Source organism: Antennarius striatus, chromosome 2 (genome assembly GCF_040054535.1).
Source record: "Antennarius striatus isolate MH-2024 chromosome 2, ASM4005453v1, whole genome shotgun sequence".
Classification (NCBI taxonomy): Eukaryota; Metazoa; Chordata; class Actinopteri; order Lophiiformes; family Antennariidae; genus Antennarius; species Antennarius striatus.
Window position 1 is genome coordinate 18,111,336 of NC_090777.1, and position 20,856 is coordinate 18,132,191.

General features: G+C 41.7%; 1 protein-coding gene across 7 annotated transcripts in view; it reads right to left on the minus strand.

The window, feature by feature from the left end:
- casz1 (castor zinc finger 1) overlaps window positions 1-20,856 on the minus strand; it is a 173,936-nt gene continuing 153,080 nt past the window's right edge. For 5 of the 7 annotated variants that reach the window (XM_068326393.1, XM_068326385.1, XM_068326377.1 and 2 more), the window contains 14 exons: window positions 18,462-18,626; window positions 16,855-17,027; window positions 15,348-16,216; window positions 11,868-12,000; window positions 11,409-11,472; window positions 10,313-10,467; window positions 9,954-10,076; window positions 9,531-9,851; window positions 9,231-9,429; window positions 8,206-8,377; window positions 6,491-6,639; window positions 5,524-5,761; window positions 4,306-4,659; window positions 1-3,558 (listed from right to left, as the gene is read on the minus strand). In XM_068326393.1, coding sequence (XP_068182494.1) covers window positions 2,279-3,558; window positions 4,306-4,659; window positions 5,524-5,761; window positions 6,491-6,639; window positions 8,206-8,377; window positions 9,231-9,429; window positions 9,531-9,851; window positions 9,954-10,076; window positions 10,313-10,467; window positions 11,409-11,472; window positions 11,868-12,000; window positions 15,348-16,216; window positions 16,855-17,027; window positions 18,462-18,626 — 4,395 coding nt within the window. In that variant the 3' untranslated portion in view covers window positions 1-2,278. The remainder of the gene's footprint in view (window positions 3,559-4,305; window positions 4,660-5,523; window positions 5,762-6,490; window positions 6,640-8,205; window positions 8,378-9,230; window positions 9,430-9,530; window positions 9,852-9,953; window positions 10,077-10,312; window positions 10,468-11,408; window positions 11,473-11,867; window positions 12,001-15,347; window positions 16,217-16,854; window positions 17,028-18,461; window positions 18,627-20,856) is intronic. The other 2 variants (XM_068326412.1, XM_068326405.1) reach the window with 1 other exon arrangement.

Sequence of the window (20,856 nt, forward strand, 5' to 3'; positions counted from 1 at the left end):
TATCATTATAATAATTATAGTTTCTTTATTTTCAACTTTTTACAAGTCCTATTTTACACCCTCACACACACAAACTGAATTCAAGTGCACAGTGTCTCCGAGCCCCAACTTCTGTCAAACACAACAAATGTTACCTCTGTGTTCAACAGAGTCCCAGGAGACAGTTAGTGAGTAGTCTGTGAACAAGGCATGCCCACAGCAAAGTAATATAAACCAAAATTTTAAATTAAGAGAAAGAAAACAAACAAAACCAAGAACACACAATTAGAAAAATTACAATGAATAAAACACTAACTAAAACATTGGTGAATTCAAATCAGTGTATTTTAGTTTGAGCTTCTGACATTGTTTGGAAAAGAAAAAAAAATTCTGCAAAAAGAATAAGGTAATTTGACAATGCTACAGTGTGAACAAATCTTTTTAAAATTCAGGTGTAATTAATAAAAAAAGGCCATGCACACAAGCAAAATATGTTGAGGCTATTTGAATTTTTTTTAAACTTTTTATTATTCATTTTGCCTTTTAACGTTTTTCTTTTTAAAGGAAGCTGTTCATCAAAGAGCATTTTGTTCATATATAGTATTTTTTACAGAGGAAAATACTGTACAACCTTTTTTCTTCTCAAAACATCTGGAGGAATACCATCTACACACATTATTCCCTATATTGATATAATTTATTTCCAATGCCAAGCTCAGGAGATAACTTGTGATCAGTGTGTCAACTTCTCGGTCGTACATAATTTCTCAATATAAACCAGAGGGTGGCTTGAACAAATGTATAATTTAGCACTACAGTAAGTGAGCATTACACTTCTGAAAAATTTTAAACCCCTTGTTAGTGTTTCCTTTTAGGACACAATTTTTTAAGTGCACCTGTTTCCTTTTTTTTTTCTTGTCAATACAATGTCCAATTACAGAAACAAAATAAAACCAGTCCTTAAATAAAACACAGAACGACAGTTCTTTGTCACACATCTATTTGTGCATTAAAGCAAAAGTGAACTAAAACAAAATATTTAAAGCAAATTCACTGTTAAAAGATATATTTTTCAGACGGTAAAAATGAAACAAAAAAGTGCAATAACACCCTAGAAATTTCTCATTGGAAGGTCACATAAATATTAAATAAAAACAACAGGAGCTCAACCACAGCCAGAGTGAATGGAAAACAAAATGCTGTTGAGACATTTTCGGTCTGTATATATTCAACATTAAACACGCTCCCTGCCGCTTCCTCTTTGCTGCATCTGACTCATTGTTTCCTCTGATCAGTTTGACCCCCTCCTCAAGCCGATTTGCCAGCTGTTAATCACGGCCTAACCTTCTTTACAAATCGATATGCTTCCGACAAACAACACAACAAAACAACTTTGTATTACAGATGCAAACGGTAACAAAATATTTTTAAATATACTTGAGTTATCTATCATGGATAAAAGTGCACTACCCACACACAAATTTGATTCCTCCACAGGGGGATAAAATTACAAGGGCTGAGCCTGGATTTGGTTGCTAGTTGAACAAATTCTTCTAACGTCTGAGAAAACTGTTGAGAATGGAGGCTTTCTGGACACCTGACTGCAGCTGAGAGACCAGACATTTCCTGGTCAATTCCACATCCATGTTGAGAATAAAGAAATACATCTAAAGGAGGTGGGAAGCACAATGTCACTTCCTTTCTCTCACTGTATAGTAATAATAATTAATAATTTTAATACAGAAAAAAAAACAAAGGTTTCAACACATCCTGTTCCCCCTTAGTGAATTACATGTCTTTTTTCTGTGTATCTACAGCTCAGCTATTTATCTGCTTGAGCCAACAATTCCTTTTGTATATCATCGTTCACACACACACACACACACACACACACACACACACACACTTACATATATAGTTATATAGTGAGGATTTGTTTTTGATTTTCTATTATTTTTCTTAACACACAAAAAAGTGAAAAAAATAAATTAAAGTCAAACATGCACGCACACAAAAAGACTGATGTGTAGTAAAATGCTTTACATTGCTGCCCTGTATGTAAAACAGAGCCTGATTCTGTGTGTCTTCGTTCATATTTTTTAATGCATAATTGAATTAATAATGTTGGTCATCTTGTAAACATCATAATAAATCATTTTGGGCCATCATTTTCTCCACGCTGTTGTGTTTTTTTGTTGTCATTTGAAGTCTCTAAACGTGATAAATGAGGCCACTTTCATTGTTGTTTGTTCAAAGTACACAGGGTTTTCTTCAGTTCACACAGTCATGTTTTATTTTTTCATGGGTCAACGTCTTGCTTTTCCATTTGGGAAGTATCAGTGTGGTTAACGGAAGCATTAAAATTCTCACCGTTGTCCTTTTCGCCATCGGGCTCCGTTATCGAATCATCATTCGAGTCAGTGTTGAGATCCTCCTCTACCTCCTCGTCTTCGTCGTCCTCTTCATCCTCTTCTTCCTCCTCGTCCTCCTCTTCTTCCTCCTCTTCTTCTACCTGCGCCTCCTCTTCTGGCGACAGGTCATCTTCAGCGTCTCCGGACGTTCCTGTCATGTCATCTTGAGATGCCGGGAGGCCCAGTGGGGGTGTGGCCTTGTGGCTGGGGCGTGCTCCATCATAGTGAATCTTCTTGCTGAGGTCTAACGAGTCGCTGAGACCCAAACCGGCTGCATTCTTCAGGAAGAACAGGGAGCTGCTGGTATCAGTGCTCAAGTTAAGAGAGCTGTCCAGACTGAGGGAGGACGGTGGGTACACAATGCCACCAGTTGGGTAGAGCATGGAGTGAGCACTGGTGTTAATGGTATGGGACATCCCATGGAGGCCCCCAGGTGTGGAAATAGACAGACCCATGGAGACTGGAGGGGCAATGCTCCCTCCCATGTGGTGTGTGCCTTCCTGTTTGGGCGACACAGACGGCAGATCGCCACGCTCCTGCTTCTCGTGCTTTCTCTTGTGGGAGTCCATCTGGGACATGCCCACCACTGTGTGCTTGCACTCAGGGAAGGTGCAGTGGAAGTGTGAACACTTGAGCTTATATTTGCAGTCGGGAACCTGACAATCAACGCTTGAGCTGAACTGGCAGAAGCCAGCCGCGCTGATCACGTCTTGCTTGCCGTGGTGCTTGCGGTGGGCCGTCACCTTGGTGCTGTCGGTGCAGCGGAAGCCACAGCGCAGACAGTGGAAGTGGGTGCTGTTGCCTGAAAACTGGCAGTCGAGGAAGTTGCAGCTGAGTGAGGATTTGAAGCGTTTGAAGTCATCCAAGACCAAGTTGTCAACACGGTCATGGTGCTGTGCATGCTTGTACATGTGGGTGCGGCCGCAGAACTTGTAGCCACAGTTCTCACGTGTGCAGTGGTAGTGGGTCACCTTCAGGGAAAACTGACACCCGGCGTCCTTGCAGTTCTCATAGAGGTCATAGCGGCGGAATCCGTCCAGCATCATTCCCTCATCCAGCATCTTACGTGACGATGCAGTTTTGCGGCGTTTGCCAAACGGCGACATGTCCTCAATGATCCAGAAACGCTTTTTTGAACCAGTAGCCGTGGGAATGGAGATGGTGTTACCTGTAAGAAAGAAAGGACACATATTAATAAAGAATAATCAGCCGATTTACAAAGTGAAGCCCACAATCTACAAGCAAATTAGACTTCGGCCGCCCTAGTTGATTCTTTAATGTGCAACCTTACTAAGCCAGAAGTGGTTCATAGCTGAGTAAGAACAGAGTCACATTTTTTTAAATGCCTGATTCCCAGATTGATTAAAGGAGAGGAAAATGATAGATTGACTTTGGAACATGACACTTTTACGGGGTGTCTCCAGCCTCCAAACAGTAGTGGAGCTGTGGGTCTTAACCAACCATCTTATCTCCATGTTGTTTTATGAGGGCACCCCACCTTTTGCAACACCCTGGGGTCATTGCTAATGATGTGATCCCTGTTCTGCAGGACATCAAGCAGTGGGCCTCGATAAAACTTCTGGAGTGATTAAACTAAGAGGCTTTGGTGTTAATGGAAACCAAACAAGGCCATAGATTCAAACTACAGGTGCTACATTGGCTACTCTATCGCTAAGTCTCAGTCACACATAAAGCAAAAAGACATGAAAAAGTGTATGAGGATTTATACACATTCTGTTAGTGTTCCCACTCAAAAAGCATGCACTTTTCTTCAGTTCTACACAAGTACTGCATGCTGGAAAGCTATTTTTTTTCTAGTACAATCTGACAGAGACAGGCTGCTCACACAGTTAAATGCTGCAAAGGACAAGTTCAACTGACAGCTGCAATGTTGGTTTGCGCCGGGGATAAGTACCTGCAGCATCTTGAACTATAGGGACGTCATTTTTAACCGGAGACGGAGTGGCAATGATGGGGCTGAAAGCTGGTGTGTTGGTTGGCATGACAACACTCCGAGTGGCTCCGAGAGAGGCGCTGAGCAGAGAGTATGACAGACAGGATGGAGAGAGGAGGTATGGGAGTGAGGGGAGAGGAGGTCGAAGGAGAGCAGGAGAGAGGGATGGGGCCTGGGACTGGAAGCCAGGCTGAGGAGCAGAGGGAGGAAGTAGTGGCGGTGGAAGAGGAGGAGTGGAAGAAGGAAGTGCATTTTGGATAGCACTAGTGTCAGCAGGGGTGGTTGGAGCAGAAGTGGTAGCAGGGCAGCCTTGTCCTGGAGAGACAGGTTGACCAGAGAGGGTGAAGGACACACAGGAGGGGAAAAACACACAAACGGGAATATTCACAAGAACAAGGGTCAGATTTCACGCACAAACAAACAAACACACACACAAACATGCGCGCGCGCACACACACACACACACACACACACACACACACACACACACACACACACACACACACACACACAAATGGAGGGGGGGGGGGTAAAAAGGGAAAGATAAAAGATAAGAGGATGATACAAAATGAGGCCCATTCAAGACAAGTAACCAAAACACCAGCCAAGACAACCATGATGAAAGTAGTGGATAATATTGGCATCACATGGAGAAATGTGAAAATCACAGACATGCTCAGATATAGAAAAAAATCACAGAAGAAACCATTTAATCTGCATGATTAAGGGAAAAAAGGCTTCAGTGTCTTTTCTCCCACAATCCACCCGCTAAAAATACTGAAGTACACCTAAAGCCACAGGGATGATCTCCAGCCAGGGAGGATGTAATAAGCTACATACAGTGCAATAACTCAAACTACTGATGTGCAAAATGGATGTTTTATGAGGATGACAAGGCACACTGCAAAAGATAATGTCCAAGACTCGGGATGTAAGAACACAGCATTGTCATCAACCTAATATAATATGATTAATGGGTCATTATGTTATTGATTTTAAGTCAAACGACTAAATCATGAGAAATATGATTAAAGAATGTATGAAATGACAAGTTGCTGGTGTGGAGTGTGAAGCATGATTAAAGAATAGGAAGCTCTTCTTGCACTATTCAACTTTCAGACTAATTCATATGAAGTTTCTCCATGCTGACACCTGTCAGGTTTCCTGTCACATGCTCACCTGCGGGAGAGCCATCGTTTCCTACAGGTGTGCTGGTGCAGCTCCGGTCCTGGTTGGAAGACTCAGAGGAGAGGCCCAGGGGGCTGCCGCCTCCTCCCATGTAGTCCATGTAATCATCAGTTTCGTCTATACCGGCGGAGGAGAAGTTGGAGTTGACATCGGACTGGTTCAGCACCGGTGCAGACATCATTCCGGATGCATGCTGCTGGTCGTCCGGCCTCTGACCAAGTGGCATTACCTTGAACAAATAAAATTCATTATTGAGGTAGATTTGAAGCGAAAATGCTGCAGTTGGACATGTAACATAAGCATGACCGACAGAACATGACTCAAAAGTCATTACATTACACAAAGACTTCAACAGGAAAAAACAGGAGAAGAGAACTCATAAATTATGTTTGGCACAGGACCATCAAAACAAAGTCAAGACTGATTTGTCATTCACTGGTTTTACAGGTTACTTACTTTGGTGATTTACAGGTTTACGACTCTTACCTATATCTGACTCACAGAGCAAGACGGATTTTGTAAAAACAAAAAATAAATGTAATGCAATAAATGTAGTTTTTAAAAAATAATTACTGGAGCAAAATCTTGAAATGAACATGACCGATTGGTGTGATAAATGTTTACAGCCATCTTTCTGCTATTTTGCTTTTTCAATAATCTATTTCTAAGTCATTTTAAGTATTTTTTTTGAATCACAATAAAAATGACAGTATGTGTTATGGTTGAAATTTGTATTTCATTTTAATGTAATTTGTTTTAATTTTAAGTCACCGTATGCATAAACCCAAATCAAAGCAAACTTAAACATGTTCTATTTACGTAGTTTCTCTGTAAAAGGGTGTGAGTTAAACTTGGCTTTGATGAAAAATGTTTCAAGTAACACATATTGTACTTGGACGTCTGCAGCATATTTTCACATAATGGAATGCGTCACATGTTCACTTTTGTGTGTTTATACCTGTGATGGCACTCTGTCAAAGTTCTTCCCCAGCATTCGCCTCATGTGTTTGCGTGCGTGAGAGGTCATCTGGTGTTTGAGCAGGAAGGAGAACTGGCAGCCGTCACGGATGCAGTGGAAGTGGCTGTTGACTTGGTTATACTTACAACCTGTAAACAGAAAACAGTTAAAAACTCTGCATTTGGAGATTAATTTTCATTTTGCTTGATGGCAGGCATCTGAGAGCAGCTCCTGTAACTGAAGGCAATATAATCAGTAGACAATGTGATGATTAGATCTAAAGCAAAAATGTTTTATTATATATTTTTTTAATCTCATGATATAGCTCTGACAAAAGAGGGATCGGGTTTCAAAGTATTTCAGAGAATAAATGTAGGAGGAATATTAGATCATTCCAGTGTCATACTGAGCAAGTGGAGGCTTCTGTGCACTAGACCCGTGGAGCTCTTTTATTACACTGACATGCTTTATTCAATTAAGAATTTACATAAATAAATTCTCATTTTCTGTGGGCCAATAATGCACACACCCCTGCAAACCAAAGTAAATATACCATTATTACCATATTAAATTCATTTTTCAAAGTATCTCTATTGTCATTTTCCCTTTTGTTCTCCACCATACTTCTGTCTGCTTCATAATCTTCTGTTGTTTTCACATGTTTTAAGAGGTATAGGTCTAATTGCTTTATGATTTCAAATTAAATGAGTGTTCCGTTTTGTGTCTGTTAATCAAATACCATTATATAAAAGCAGGCAGAAATAATTGAAAGAGTAACATGCAGGGCAGGTGCTAGCATGTCAGTTACCATGGCACCCGGTTTAAGAGCACAACATGTCTGTGTCATCAAGTATCTTTTGTACACACAATATTTTAAACACGCAAAGTTGAGCAAATAGCAGTAACCCTGGTGACATGGAGGGCCTTTTGTCAGACAGAAACCAGGTAACATCATCGGCGGTGTTCAGTTTAATGTTGCTGCCATGGATACTGGCAACCCATCAATTCTTTATGACTGGAGCGCAAGCGATGGTAATCCTTTCTGTATTTTTCCCCCAGCACTAAACAATGCAATTGGCAGATCAGGCTGAGGACAAAAAACGGCTGTTTATGGAAGGTTTTTTGTTTGCTTTGTTTCTGTGTTCTGAAAAGCATGCGTTACCACCAGAAAAAGAAAAACAGTTCACTTTAATTCATTCCTGTGTGATGGCAGCAGTGGCCGTGAGGCGCAGCTTCAGAACACAAACAGGCTAAACCAGACAAGCCAGATAATTAACAAACACAAACCTAATTGCTCATTTCTGACGGGGGCAAAAGGAAGAAGAAAACAACCTGAATGTGATTCCCCTCTTTGACATTAGTGCTTATATAGTACAGACAAGCCTGCCTCTGGGACCTGAGGTGCCATTGTGAATATGCAAAGTGGGCAACAAAACCTACGAGGCAGACTTGTTTCATGCCTCTTAAACAACTCACACAGCATGACACTGTTTGCCAACACTGGTCTCTCTCCCTTTGTAAACACAGAGAATATCCTCTTGCATAGAGCTGCCAAAAATCTATCTATGTGTTTGTCAATACAGCACTTTCAAGCCACACAAGCATCATGGTAAAACAGAGTCAAGGGATGGTGTTTTTCAATTCGGAAAGCTAGGTGAACAAGAGCCAAAGACCAAAACTTTCAACTTGTGCAAGAGGACATTTTTCTTTCTTACCCAGCCGCCCACACTCTTCTCTCTTGGTGAAATATTTGAAACCATTGGCGGCACGGCGCTCTGCTTTCTCGTGTTTCTTGACGTGCCACGGCAGTTTGGTGGTGATGTTAGTGACGAAGTAGCATCCTGGCCGCAGGCAGTGATAGTGACCCCTCATTCTGAACTCACAATGCTGCAGAAGGGATGAAGAATTTCCTGTTTCATTAGTCACATGTGAATATGTGAAAGTCGAAGGCAAGATTAATAATAGTAACAATAATAATAATAATAAAAGTAACAAAACAACAACAACAACAACAATAATAATAATAATAATAATAATAATTTTAAAGAAAGATTAAATAAAAAAGTGTCAGTCTCCAAAAACCTATGGTCCTTTACTTTCTGATTGTTGGGAACATCCTACAGTTTTATAACTATGAATGATTTTTTCCTGCTTCCCACAAATACCCCTCCTTTTTAACGTGTCTGTACACCACCATCTGTTTGTGAGACTCCTAAAGGACAGGGTAAATAAGATCTGTTCAGTTCAGGCGATGGAGACTAAGGGGGGAAAGGGGGAGGGAGGAGGATGAGTGGGGGCGCTTTTTGTGAGAGGAGTGATTTTCGACACATTAATGAATTCATTTAAACGGTTTTCCAAATACAGGCTCATGAGAGCAGGCAGGGGCTGCCATTTAGGTTTCATTTGCAAAGCATTCCCCTGATTTTTGCCCTATTCCAGACAGCCTTGTTTACTGTGCAAGTGACAATGATTTATTGGGTAATATCAGCTAAATTGGCCTTTTCTGAGAGGAGAATGCGGCAGTCAAAATGACATCATTGACATATAAACAGGCATTACTGGGGTGAGTCGACTGTCTTTTTCAGCTGAGATGGAAGACGGAGAGCAGTGGTTGTGAAAGCCTTGAGTCAAATAACCTCTAACACTGGTCTAATAGATAGCATACTTCATGCTTAGAAAACTCTAGGCGATGACAGTAGGTGATTCAGCTCCTGGCTGAGTTATCAAGGCGCAAACTCACCTGGTTGGGACAGAGACACTGGAGAGAGTAGTAGGAAAACTGGTCACGAATGTTGACCAGGTTGTTGTTCGGGTTGATGTGGTCCAAACAATGGGACTCGGCTTTGCCAGATGTCTTGCACACATACTTGCAATTCCCAAACAAGCAGTGGAAGTGGAACTTGTTTGAGTATTTACAATCAGTAGCCAAGCAGGGATCACTGGATGGATAAAATGGAAAATATAATTTAATCATTGCTTGGCCCAAAGAAGGAAATCAACACAATCTCATGTAAAGTAATGACACAAATTTTTTTCTTACTTTTCCTGGAACTGCAGGAAACCAGGTTTGACTTGTGGCTTAGCATTCTCCAGAGAGGTGGTGGCCAGAGGGGAGTTTGCTGGCAGGTTGGGCATTGAGGCCGGCATCTGAGGGATGCTGCCGGTCAACTGCTTCCAGGCCAGTAGGGAGGGAGTAGGGGAGCTGTAGCCGCCAGAGGAGGTGAGGTGTGCTCCATCCATGGAGGGAGTGTTGGCCAGAGACACAGGGGCAGCAGGCTGCATGGGGGCACCCTCCCCGGACTCCTTGCTTTCACTGAACTGAGGCTCCGACTTCACTTTCAAGGTGGCTCGAAGGTGGAAGCTGAAAAACAAGACTCAAACTCATTTCTATGTCGATCAATAAGGTCAAAATATAACTGCGGAAAGAGCGTATTTTCTGATTATTAAGTGGTGTGACACTCACTTAGCGTGTTTTATGGCCCCATCCACAGTGCTGAAGAGCGCACCACAGTCTTCGACCACGCAGTGGAAATGAACTTTCTGAAGGAAGTCACACTGAGCCTCACAGAAGTCATCTGTGTCAAACCTTGACATACACACATAATGAAAACAGTCAATACACTGTTATCTTAAATAAGCAAGAAAATGTTCTTTCTACACATCCAATGATATGTATTGCTTTTTCATTGTTCTGTAAACTATTACTCATTTCCACTCCATTCAACCAGAAGGGGAGAGCACTACATATAGCGCAGCGAAAAAAAGGACTTCAGCTAGCTAAACTCCTAAAACTACTTTGATATCACGCTTCATGTCCCACACCTGCGGAGGTATGTCCTCCAGATCTCAGTAGGTTTTTCCTGCAGGTTTCTCTTCAGGACTCTGTTCAGATACTGTGCTGCCTCCGATGTGTTGCCGCCCTGGCCGGCCTCCAGCTCTGTCTTCATGTTGAACAGGGCAGGGTTCACCTGTGACATCTAAAAACACACACAAATAAATACCCAGCTGCCCATTTAACTGAGCATATGCAAAAAGAAAAAGAATGTAGGGTTAACACACACCACAAATGTTTTGGCGCGACAAAAAAGCATACAGTTTTTAGCTTGAGTGGAGGCCAAGTGTGTGTGTGTGCCAAGCATCCTTTGGGAGTAATGGTTCATCCTTTCATGTGATGTGGTGGCTTGAATCAATCCCAAATAACTGACATGACAAGGAGCTGAAGTACCACAGGTTTTCAAGATCCTCCAATATCTGTCTTTAATGACAGCTTTGAGGAAAGCAACTCAAAAGTTTAGCTTTCCTGGGGAGAAAAAAACGACGTGTGTGTCCGTGTGTTAGAAGGCAAGCGCTCAGCGGAAAGGAGGGGGAGGATAAATAATTAAAATGGAAGCTGATCTGTCATTACACCATCAATGTGATGGAAAATACCTCGCACATTTACATCAATCAGACAAGATATACGATCAAGACAATGTCCATTTTAATCTTCACCAAAAAAAAAACCCCCACACGTTTGAATTTACATACACTAACATTTAGTATGGTAAAAAATGAGGGCAGCACCTTCCTGTGTTTTTCCTCCTCTGACTTTTTAATCAAATAATTTACCAACTCGATAAATAAATGCAGAGTGAGGCAGGGGAACGAAAAGTATAAAGGAGGAGAAAAAATGGACGGTGAGTTCAAAACAGCTCATCAAAAACAAACATCTCTATATATCTGGTATGACACCCAGCTACTGCTTCATTATATTAATTTGTGAGAGGTGCAGTGAAAATTACACTGTATGAAAAATGGTTGGAAAATTTAAATGGTACAAACTCATCTTATTAGCGGTGAAACATTAAAAAACAAACAGGCCCCTCTGTGTCCCTCTAATTTGTCTTTGGATGAAAGGCGTTTGATGGATGGATCTTACCTTATTCATAAGCGAGGATAAAAGAGATGTATTCCCTGGTACAGCATGTCCATTTGATTCATTACTGGAACAAGGAAAATGAACAATGTTTAGTCAAGATTTGCATGAGAACAGTAAATATTACTATTTATCACACGAGGTGTGGCAATATAATGAAGAAGAAAAATGCTGTCTTCCTAAGAAATAACATTTACTTTGAGTTGAAGGGAAAATTGGAGTTGAAGGTATATACAAACATCGTTCACTCGCAAACACGGAGAAATATAGCATGACTTTGATTTTATAATTGTGTGCACATGAAAATAAATGACATATTTTTGGTAAATAATTGTGAATCTAAGCCTCGATGCCAAGAAGGTAAAAACCATTGACTAGTCACAGAAACCTTATTTCCTTGTGGATTTACTTGGTGAATTGTTGCATTATCATTAACATTCTGTGTATCATGCAATAGTGTACCTGTGGTCTTTTTTGCTCAGGTCCAGGCTGTGCTCCTGTCCGGAGTCCAGGGAGGCCCCAGAGTTGACGTCCAGTGCCTCCTGCTTCACTTGAACCACTCTGAATGGGCTGGTTGGAACAGCCTGCCCATTCCCTGAGGATTAAGCCACAGATGCAGAGGAGAAACGAGACAACCAAGTTATTGTTGGTCAGCATTATTATGCGGTGACAAGATCTAATGTGACTTCTGTCCTGGCCTGAAAAGAATACTCTGAGTGATTATTATTGCAAAATTATGTCAGGCTGTCAAGCCTTTTAAATGGTGATTGAGAGGCGGGAGATATGAGGGAAAAAGACTCCTTTTTCTGCAGCACTTGTCACAACTCATTTGCCAGACTGCCTCTTAACTGGTCATTAAGTGAGATGCTAATGCTGAGGGAAAGTGGCAGTCTCAGATTGGCCACCCCCCTCCTTTCCCACCTTCCCAGACTCCTCGTTGGCCTGACAACGGACGGCAGCCAATGCCACTGAGTGTACCCACAAGGAACAGGGGTGCTATGTTGGTCAGATTAGAGCTGACAGCCAATCAGATTGGTTCAAATAGCATGACCTCTCAATCACATTCTCCTCCAAATAGGTATTCAGTAGATGCTGTGACTGAGGACAGGATCGCTGAAATTAAATAAATAAAGACCAGGACATGACGCGCAGTAAAAAATGCTGACAGGAAGGTGAATTCTTACCCGCCCTCCCTTCCCAAGGGATTGAAATATTAATTTGTCCTGGGGCTATGACGAGAAAGGAAAGCTTTTGGTAGACAATAACTGGTGTCTTATTTCTAGAAAAAATGTGACTGGAAGGGTGACCCTTTAGTCGCCTCTCAGGCAAGACATGAGAACACCAGTGATTGGTTTGGTGAGTGAATCTGTTGTTCAGGAATCGGGGATGGTGGTGAGGCATAGTGACAGGCAAGGTCATGAGCAACCAAGTGTGTGCCCTTGGCCCTCAGACTGGTGAGGCCTCCGTCCTTTTTTTCTTGATGCGGAGAAAACAAGACCAGCCTACGTAAGGGGGAAACAGACCACCGAGTTCCCCCCTCTCAGAAGATGACCCACAGACATATCACACAGAATAGGAGTGGAAAAGCAAGTCTTGGGCCTTGTCAGCTGATGGGGAAGTGTCACTGTCAGTTTTGTTTGACAATGGCTGAGGTTGGAGTGCTGGAGGTGTGTTTGGAGTGGGGGCTGAAGGAAAACAGCAGTCAAACAATTTTGCATTTGGTTGGAGGTCACAGAATGGAAACCAAGTCTTGGTCTAAAACTCCTCCCCTCCCCCCACTTGATAAGAGTACACCCAAAATTAACTAGCCAGACAGATCCTGTCTTGTCGTTGGCGATTAAATCAACGTTGACCAAATGAGAGCACAGTATATCAAGAGCAGCCCCTCAATATATGATCTCCATACAATCATGGGGCAGATTAAAGAATTCCTTTACTAAATCAGAGCATAAACTGACTGTTTAAACTGGATAATAATACATAAGTCTCTTATTCTGCTGCACGTCATCATGTTATTTTTTTTTTCTATCTACTCCCCAAATAAGGAGAACAAATGAGTTTGATTCAAAGCAACTTCTTTCTGGAAATTATCCAGGAATAATGTATCACCATGTAATTACTCCGGATAAGATACAGAGCTTGTGAAAGATCATTTGTACTGTGTGTCTAATTAGTAAACCCTTCAGATGCTTGGATCTCTGGGAAAACACTTAGGGGTAAATTGGAGTGGAACATTAATAATAAAAAAATATATATTGAGAAAATACTGAGAGCAGAATTAGGAAAATACACAATTCACCACAGCAGAGGTGCAGTTTCATAACCCCATGAAAATAAAGACTGAAAAATAGCCACAAACACTGACTTTTCTCACACCTTTTTTTCTGAGAAGCAAAAACCACTTCCTACTTAATTTAGCCCCAAATGTCCTGTTCACACATTTTATGAAGCAAATACAAGAAACAAAACTACAGCTAACCTCCATCCTGTATGCATTACAGTGAAGAATGTGGTCACGGTAGTACAGCTTATTTCTAACCAGCTTTGTTATCTAGCTAAGAGATTTGAGTCGCAGTCTCTCAGTGAGACAACGAGAGGGGTGGTGAAAGCACCATCTGTGGCATCCACACCCTCAGTGGGGGTCTTCCCAATGTTCAGGCTACCTGCTGGAAGCCCAGAGGTGGAGCTCAGTCTGACAGCCTGGGCTCAGCCCAGCTCCCCAGAGCAGCTGCCCCAGCGATCTCTGAGGGCTTGTCCTGCTCCAGGAACACCACCAGGAATTGTAATCCTTCCCAGTCTCAACATCCGGAGATGCTCCCCCTTGCAGCCCCATTTACAATCTGCACCCCACCTGCTTAGGCTCATTGCAGGAGGCCCCACTGCTACCAAATGCAAGCCCACACTTCAATTTCAATTTAACGGTTCAATTTCATTTTCAGATGCTTTGTTTCCAGCAATATGATAAACATTGACAAGGCAATTACTTCCAAAATTTATGTGAATTGTGTTTATGCTGAATAGATATTGACATGTTTTGTAGGAACAGTTTCTAGAAATTCAAAAAGTGTGTCTTTGCTGATGCGTGCAACTGTGTCTAGTTCCTTGTATCAGTGAAAAAAAGCCTCTTTCTCAGCTCTAGTGCACTGAGTCATTTCTGCCTCAGTGATTTCTGTTTTTTTCTTTTTTTTTATCAGTTTGTATGGCAGATACAGTAAAAGGACTTTTTTTTTTGTTTTTTTTTTGTTCTTGCAATTTCTAAACTTAATTTTATTCCACCTCCATTTGCTTGGAACGAGCACAGGCATAGATAAGAGACCAATGATGAGGAAACATGTTCAACACAAGCCCCAGGATACCCCACTCTGAACATCATAAGAGACTTTTACAGACTCCACTCTCCCCTGTCAGCGCATTTATCACCAAATGGATTGTGGGTATCTAAGAAATGATCAACACGACAACAAGCCCAGAGCGGAGGACCATGCCTCTGGTGTGTCCCTGTAAACCTGAAAGCAGCAGTTTTGCTGCCTTTCCCCTCGCTGTAGGACAGTGATTAACTCTGAGTGTACTTTCTCTTTCCTAGCTGCTGTTGAGTTAAAAAAAAAAAAAAAAAAAGAATGTGACCTTTAGTATACATGCAGTATATTCTTGTTGGAATAAGACACAACTCAAAAGGTTATTGTTTATCACATATTGTAACTGTGTTAGGAATTAATCAGTCAGCTATTTTTAGTTTTATCAAGTAATAACTGTCTTCAGTACGCTTGTTTAATTTAAAAATTTAAGTTACATTAATATGAAGCAAAACAATTACCTTCTGTGGATGTATGACAAGCTGTGTATGTATAACCCATAATTATTTGATTATTAAAATATTTCACTCATTCAGCAAAAATAACTTGTTTCTATTTTGAAAGTGTTCCCATGTGTGGGTTGCCCTACCTGTGTCTGGGGTGTTGGAAGGCTTAAGGGCAGCAGCTGCCAGTCTTGCCATCATTGGTGAAATCAGACCTTTGCTTGCAGAAATCTTCTCCATAATAGAGGAGTTTGCGAAAGATGTTGGGGTTGATGCCATGGGTCCGTCTGATCCTGCTGTGGAACAACCTTGAATCAGTGAGTCGGTGGGCATGGAGTGGGCCCCAGAAGATACAGCAGATATCAGGCCAGCGGCGGGTGGAGGTGGCTGGAGAGGAAGCCTGGGCATGAGGGGGAAGAATGGGTTTGAGGAGGCCAGAGCGCTGTTGGAAAGAGCCAGGGCCACCGGCATGTTGCTAGGCAGGGCCTGGGACAGCAGGTTGGACATACGCTGGCCTGCGCCTGACAGTGTGGGCGCAGGTTTGAGCGTGTGCCCTGATGTAGAGGAGGACGAGACAGCAGTGGTGGCCGCGGTCAGTAAGCTTGGTACAGTGGTGGACTGCTGGGTGGTGGGAGAGGCACTCAGGCTGGAGTTCTTGCTGCTCATGGTCGAGAAGTCCATCAGGTCATCATTGCTTGATTCTTCTGGTTCATCCTTCGGCACCAGGAAGGTGGATGAGAGGCCCATGACACCGGAGGACCGGATGTGTCTACGCTCATGTTTACGTTTGTGGGAGGTCATCTGGCTTGTAGAGGTAAATGTGAACCCACAACCTGACCGGATGCAGTGGAAGTGGTTGGTGGCTTTGCTGTACACACAGCCTTCATATTTGCACTCCTCATATTTGTAGAACTTCTTGAAGCCATCTTTGGCATAGGCATCATCCTTAATATGGTAGCTCTTGTGCTTTTCAATGTCACATTTGTTCTTGAAGGTGAATGTGCAGCCCGGGCGCCTGAAACAAGAACAGAATTTAAAAGGAAAACAGGATTAGCCGTGATGCTCTGTTACAAAGACACCGGAGTAGCTGAAAGCTGCTGGGAGTCTTGGAGAGGGTCCACATGATTCAAATACTTTACAATGGAGGAATGATAACTGAGGTGGTTCAATAACACAGCAGCAGCTCATTGACACTTTGCCATCTTCAACCTTTGCCAGAGGGATACATTCCAGGAAGCGAGTCTGAATAAACCAAATGCCTACAACCATTGATAACGGACATGGTGGCTGTATTTGAATAAAAGTCCTTTTCAATTAATTATTTTTGTATATGTATTGGTTTTTTTTCTTTTTCCTATTACCTTAAAAGTCTGACAAAAACATAATTTTAAAACAAGGATGCCATGAGTTGCCATTTTATTTGTACCTTCAATAGAATTAGCTGACAATGTTTTTCATTTTGCTGTTCATTTACTGGATTTTGTTTTGTATGAAAACTACAATCATGGGCCACGGGAACTTAAATGTCTTTAGAGATAAGTATTAAAAATGGAGAAAATAACTTTTTATGCATTTATGCTTGTTTACAGATTACCTAGACTGTGTGGTTTTTGTAACTAAAATGAAAAATTCTATCATGTTAGGCCCATTCACCTGCAGTGGAAGTGAGTAGTCTTCTGTCCATAGAACTGACACCCAACTGTGCCGCAATCCTCAGTGGCGCGAAATCTCTGGAAGCCGTCATTGATCAGCTGGGCATTCTTTTTATGGAAGTTTTCATGTGTCATGACATCTGAGGTGCTGGTGTACACCTTGCTGCAACCCACCTGCAAACAGCAAATAAAGCATGGCCACCGAAAAACATTTAGGTCCACAGCAGAAACAAGAGTTTCAGGTTGCAAGAACAGTTTTGGGAAAAAAAAGCCAAACCTGATAACACATTGCTATAAAGAGATGTGACACTGCACAAGCTACACAGACCGGAGCACACTGTGGTTAAGAAACTGCTAGTGGCCTAGAAATGGGTGGAAGAAGTTTGTTTGTTTGTTTCACATGTTCATAATTTGTGGTCCAACTTTCAAGTCAAACAGTTGAATTGGAAACAATTTTGTGACTGTGGCAATTGAAAAAAAAAAAGTATCATTTCTAGGCAGAGGTTATCGCAGGCAACTTAAATTTAAGTTTCTATCTGCAAATCTGCCTTTCAGAAAAGAAAATTAATGTTCAAAGGGCGATGATGCTGTCACTAAAAACTTTTTCTAACACTGAGAACAGATTTCAAAGGTGGAGGGGGCAGAGTAAAGTGAGGGAGAAAGATGACTGTTTTGGTCTTGAGTTTAAAATGTGCTGGTACTCAAGAGTCTTCAGAGCCAGCAAAGGGGGGACGGGGGACAGGGGGACAGGTAATGTTTGAATTAAAAGCAGCAATTGTATATCATCCCTGGCACTTTTCACCCGTGCAAACCGGGCAACTTCTCCATATTGAGTCAAACAATGAAAAAAATGCCACTCTGTTTTTTTCCCCCCTAAATCAAGCTAGCCGATGCCAACATCTGCAGGTTCTCAGGGACTGTTAAAACAAGGACTGAAATGTCCTAATAACAATTACGCCGTTAGAGGGGTTTAAAAAAGAATATATCTCAAGCCATCCTCTGCTGTGCCGCTGCCCCGCCGGGGAGAAAGCTCTCGGCACAATGACACATTGAAAATAAGCAGATGTAAAAAAAATTAAACAAATCCAGAAGGGGAATAATCTTCAACTGGCGGCTTGGTACTAAAAGATGAAAAATGTGTAGTTTATATAAACACCTAACTGAATTTTATCCATGCCAATTAAGGAGCGAGAGAGTGAAGCGATGGAGAAAGCACCAGCGGCCTCACGTGTATTCAACCTTTTCCAATTTTCTTTTATTTATTTTAAGACACGTTTGGCAAAACCATTCTATAAAGACACTTTTGTGGAAATAAAAAAAGGGGCTTGACTTCCCAGATCTGAACATCACACTGGAATATCATCAACATGTGACTAAGAACTGAATAATGAATAATGCATTTATCTCCATCAGTATATTTCTAATTCTTTCATCAGCATAAATGATTTGTGGCTTGTTCATACTGTATGTGATGAGCACATGTGGCAAACATTTCTCTCTTTACCTTTACATGTAGGTATCTTTGTGTAAATGAATGTCTATTGTAGGTGCTTGTGGCTTCCTTTTTGGTTAGAGGTGCGTGGGAGAAGGAGGACAGTTGCAGTGTACCTGCATGCAGTGGTAATGGGTGCTTTTTCCATTGAGGTGGCAGCCATGGTAGTAGACGCTGCAGTCATCCAGAGGGCTGAAGCGCATGAAGCCATGCTGCAGGGAATTGTCCCTCTTCTTGTGCATGTTGTAGTGCCTGATTACATCCTGCTTGCTGGTAAACCTCTGCAAATGGGGACGAGGGGGGAAATTTATTACAACAGGTTGGTGTTTATTTAAACCATTCACAGAATCAGCAACAAGTCACTTAATCTGTGCAGAAGCAGCAGCTGCAATATGCAGGAGCCAACTGGCATTTAGGGAGGGCTATCCTCACTGCAATGGAGAGGGACAGGATGTCTTTAAGAAAGACAGTTCTGTTCTATCAATTTACTTTAAGTTATGTTTGTCCAAAATCAGCATAAAAAATCTGGGACAACACTGAGCACATAAGTTGCTATCACACGGAAAATGAAATACGTTCCACATCCACCCACTGTCTCAACATTATGTTTTCCCATCTACCAAAAGGTGTTTTTTTTTTTTAATTAAGATGAATCAATCGACATGCAAGATCACAGTTCTGATGTTTCCTTCATTGGAAAAATTATGTTCCGTGCAGATGGGTTCCGAGATGTGCACAAGGGAAAACAGAAGACAACTGAAACAAACAAACAAACAAATAAGCCAACCAAAAAAACATTTTCCTTTTTAATTCACTGAGATATGATTCCATTTTTAATTAAAGTATTTACACTCGCTTTTTGTGAAGGCTTCTTCTGCAATGGTGAGTGAATATGCAAAGAGAACCACCTTCTAAAATTACAAAATGTTGGTATAAATGAGTAGATAAAAAATGAAATTCCTCCTCCGCCCAGGAATCAGGAAGGGAAAACAGAAATGCCACTCCACAGAGACCTGCAGCAACTGAATCTGCTGTAATTGGGTTTAAGCTGATGTTACAGAAATTGTAATGGGAGACGTGCAAATCAATGACAGTTCTGTCTTCAATCCATATTTATCTCCAGTTGAAGGAAAAACATCAAAAAGGACTATTCTAAAAGCAACTAATTACTACACAAAGTAGGGTAATTGCTTTGTGTCATGCGTTTCTCTTGTACACAAATTCAAATCTAAGATCTCACACAGCCGTTCATTTCTTTCTCTTGGCCTGTTTCCCTGCTGCATATTTCTGAGATGTTTGACTCCTGTAGCGCAAAAACTTCACAACAGTTTTAATCTAATTGAAGCATGTTTTTGATTCAACGACAATGTGAATCATTTTGCTGAGAAATCCAAGGCGCATCTCTGGGCTTTGGCCTTTCTGGTATCTACTGGTTAATGATGACCGGAAGATGAGTTGAACTGCGGTCATGGTACATTCGATCCATCAAGCTGTCCAAAATAGGCCATGGAGAGAGCTGACTGGGAAAAAGATCTCATTTTCAGTTGAGTGGTGATGAAGGTTGGGAGCCACTTGCTACATTTATTTTAGGATTCCCACTAGTGTGGCAAGATGCACACTCTCGCTCATGTACAAGCCCATGAAAGGAGAATGTTAAGACTCAGCCAATCGCCATGAGGCTGGCAGTGGGATAATATTCCAAGAGAGTGTGTCATGTAACATTTCATGAGTTATCACTTCGAAAGGGGCTGCTCATCACTGCCTGCTTGTTTTTTTCAGCATATTGACATCCCTGAGAGCTGGCTCCCAAAGCATATCGGTGTTTCCACGCAACGCAAAAGCAACAGAGAAATGTGGAGCTGACCGTGGAAATTGCCATGATAACCTGAACTAACACTCTAAATAATGACATGAAATGATTTTCCTTTGTATTCCTTCAAGAACGTGCCCCATCAGACTGTGAAGTGGAAGAAAATGAAAGCTAGGATCTGTGATGCAAACAATATTTATCGGGTGGTAATCTCTCCTGATCAGGAGCAGACAAAGAAGATTACTGCTAAAGATGGCTTTATTCAGAAAATTGTCAGGAAAGGAAAGAAAACACACGCAGCGCTGGCTGTGCATGGATTTTTGACATCTTTGACAAATCTTCCCGTGTTTGCCTAACTCTCTCAGGCCATATGCTACAGCAAACACAGGGCCTGCTGTATGATCTGCTCTGTGTTTTTTCTCCTTCCTGTGCCATACATGACAACTCCTGGGAGCAGGACAAGATTAATGAAAGTGGATTAAATGCAGGTCCCCAGTCAGTGCCAGATGTCTAGAAAAAAAATACATACATAAAAAAACAGCCATATTTCAAGCATATTTACAATTAAACCATGTGATAAAAGGCCAACTGTCAAACACCAACTGCGTCTGGAAGGCACCTGCAAACTGAATGGACGTTAGCACACGTACCTTGTTCAACAAACAACAGCAGAACGTGTAAGTGGAATTTGCATGGGTGTG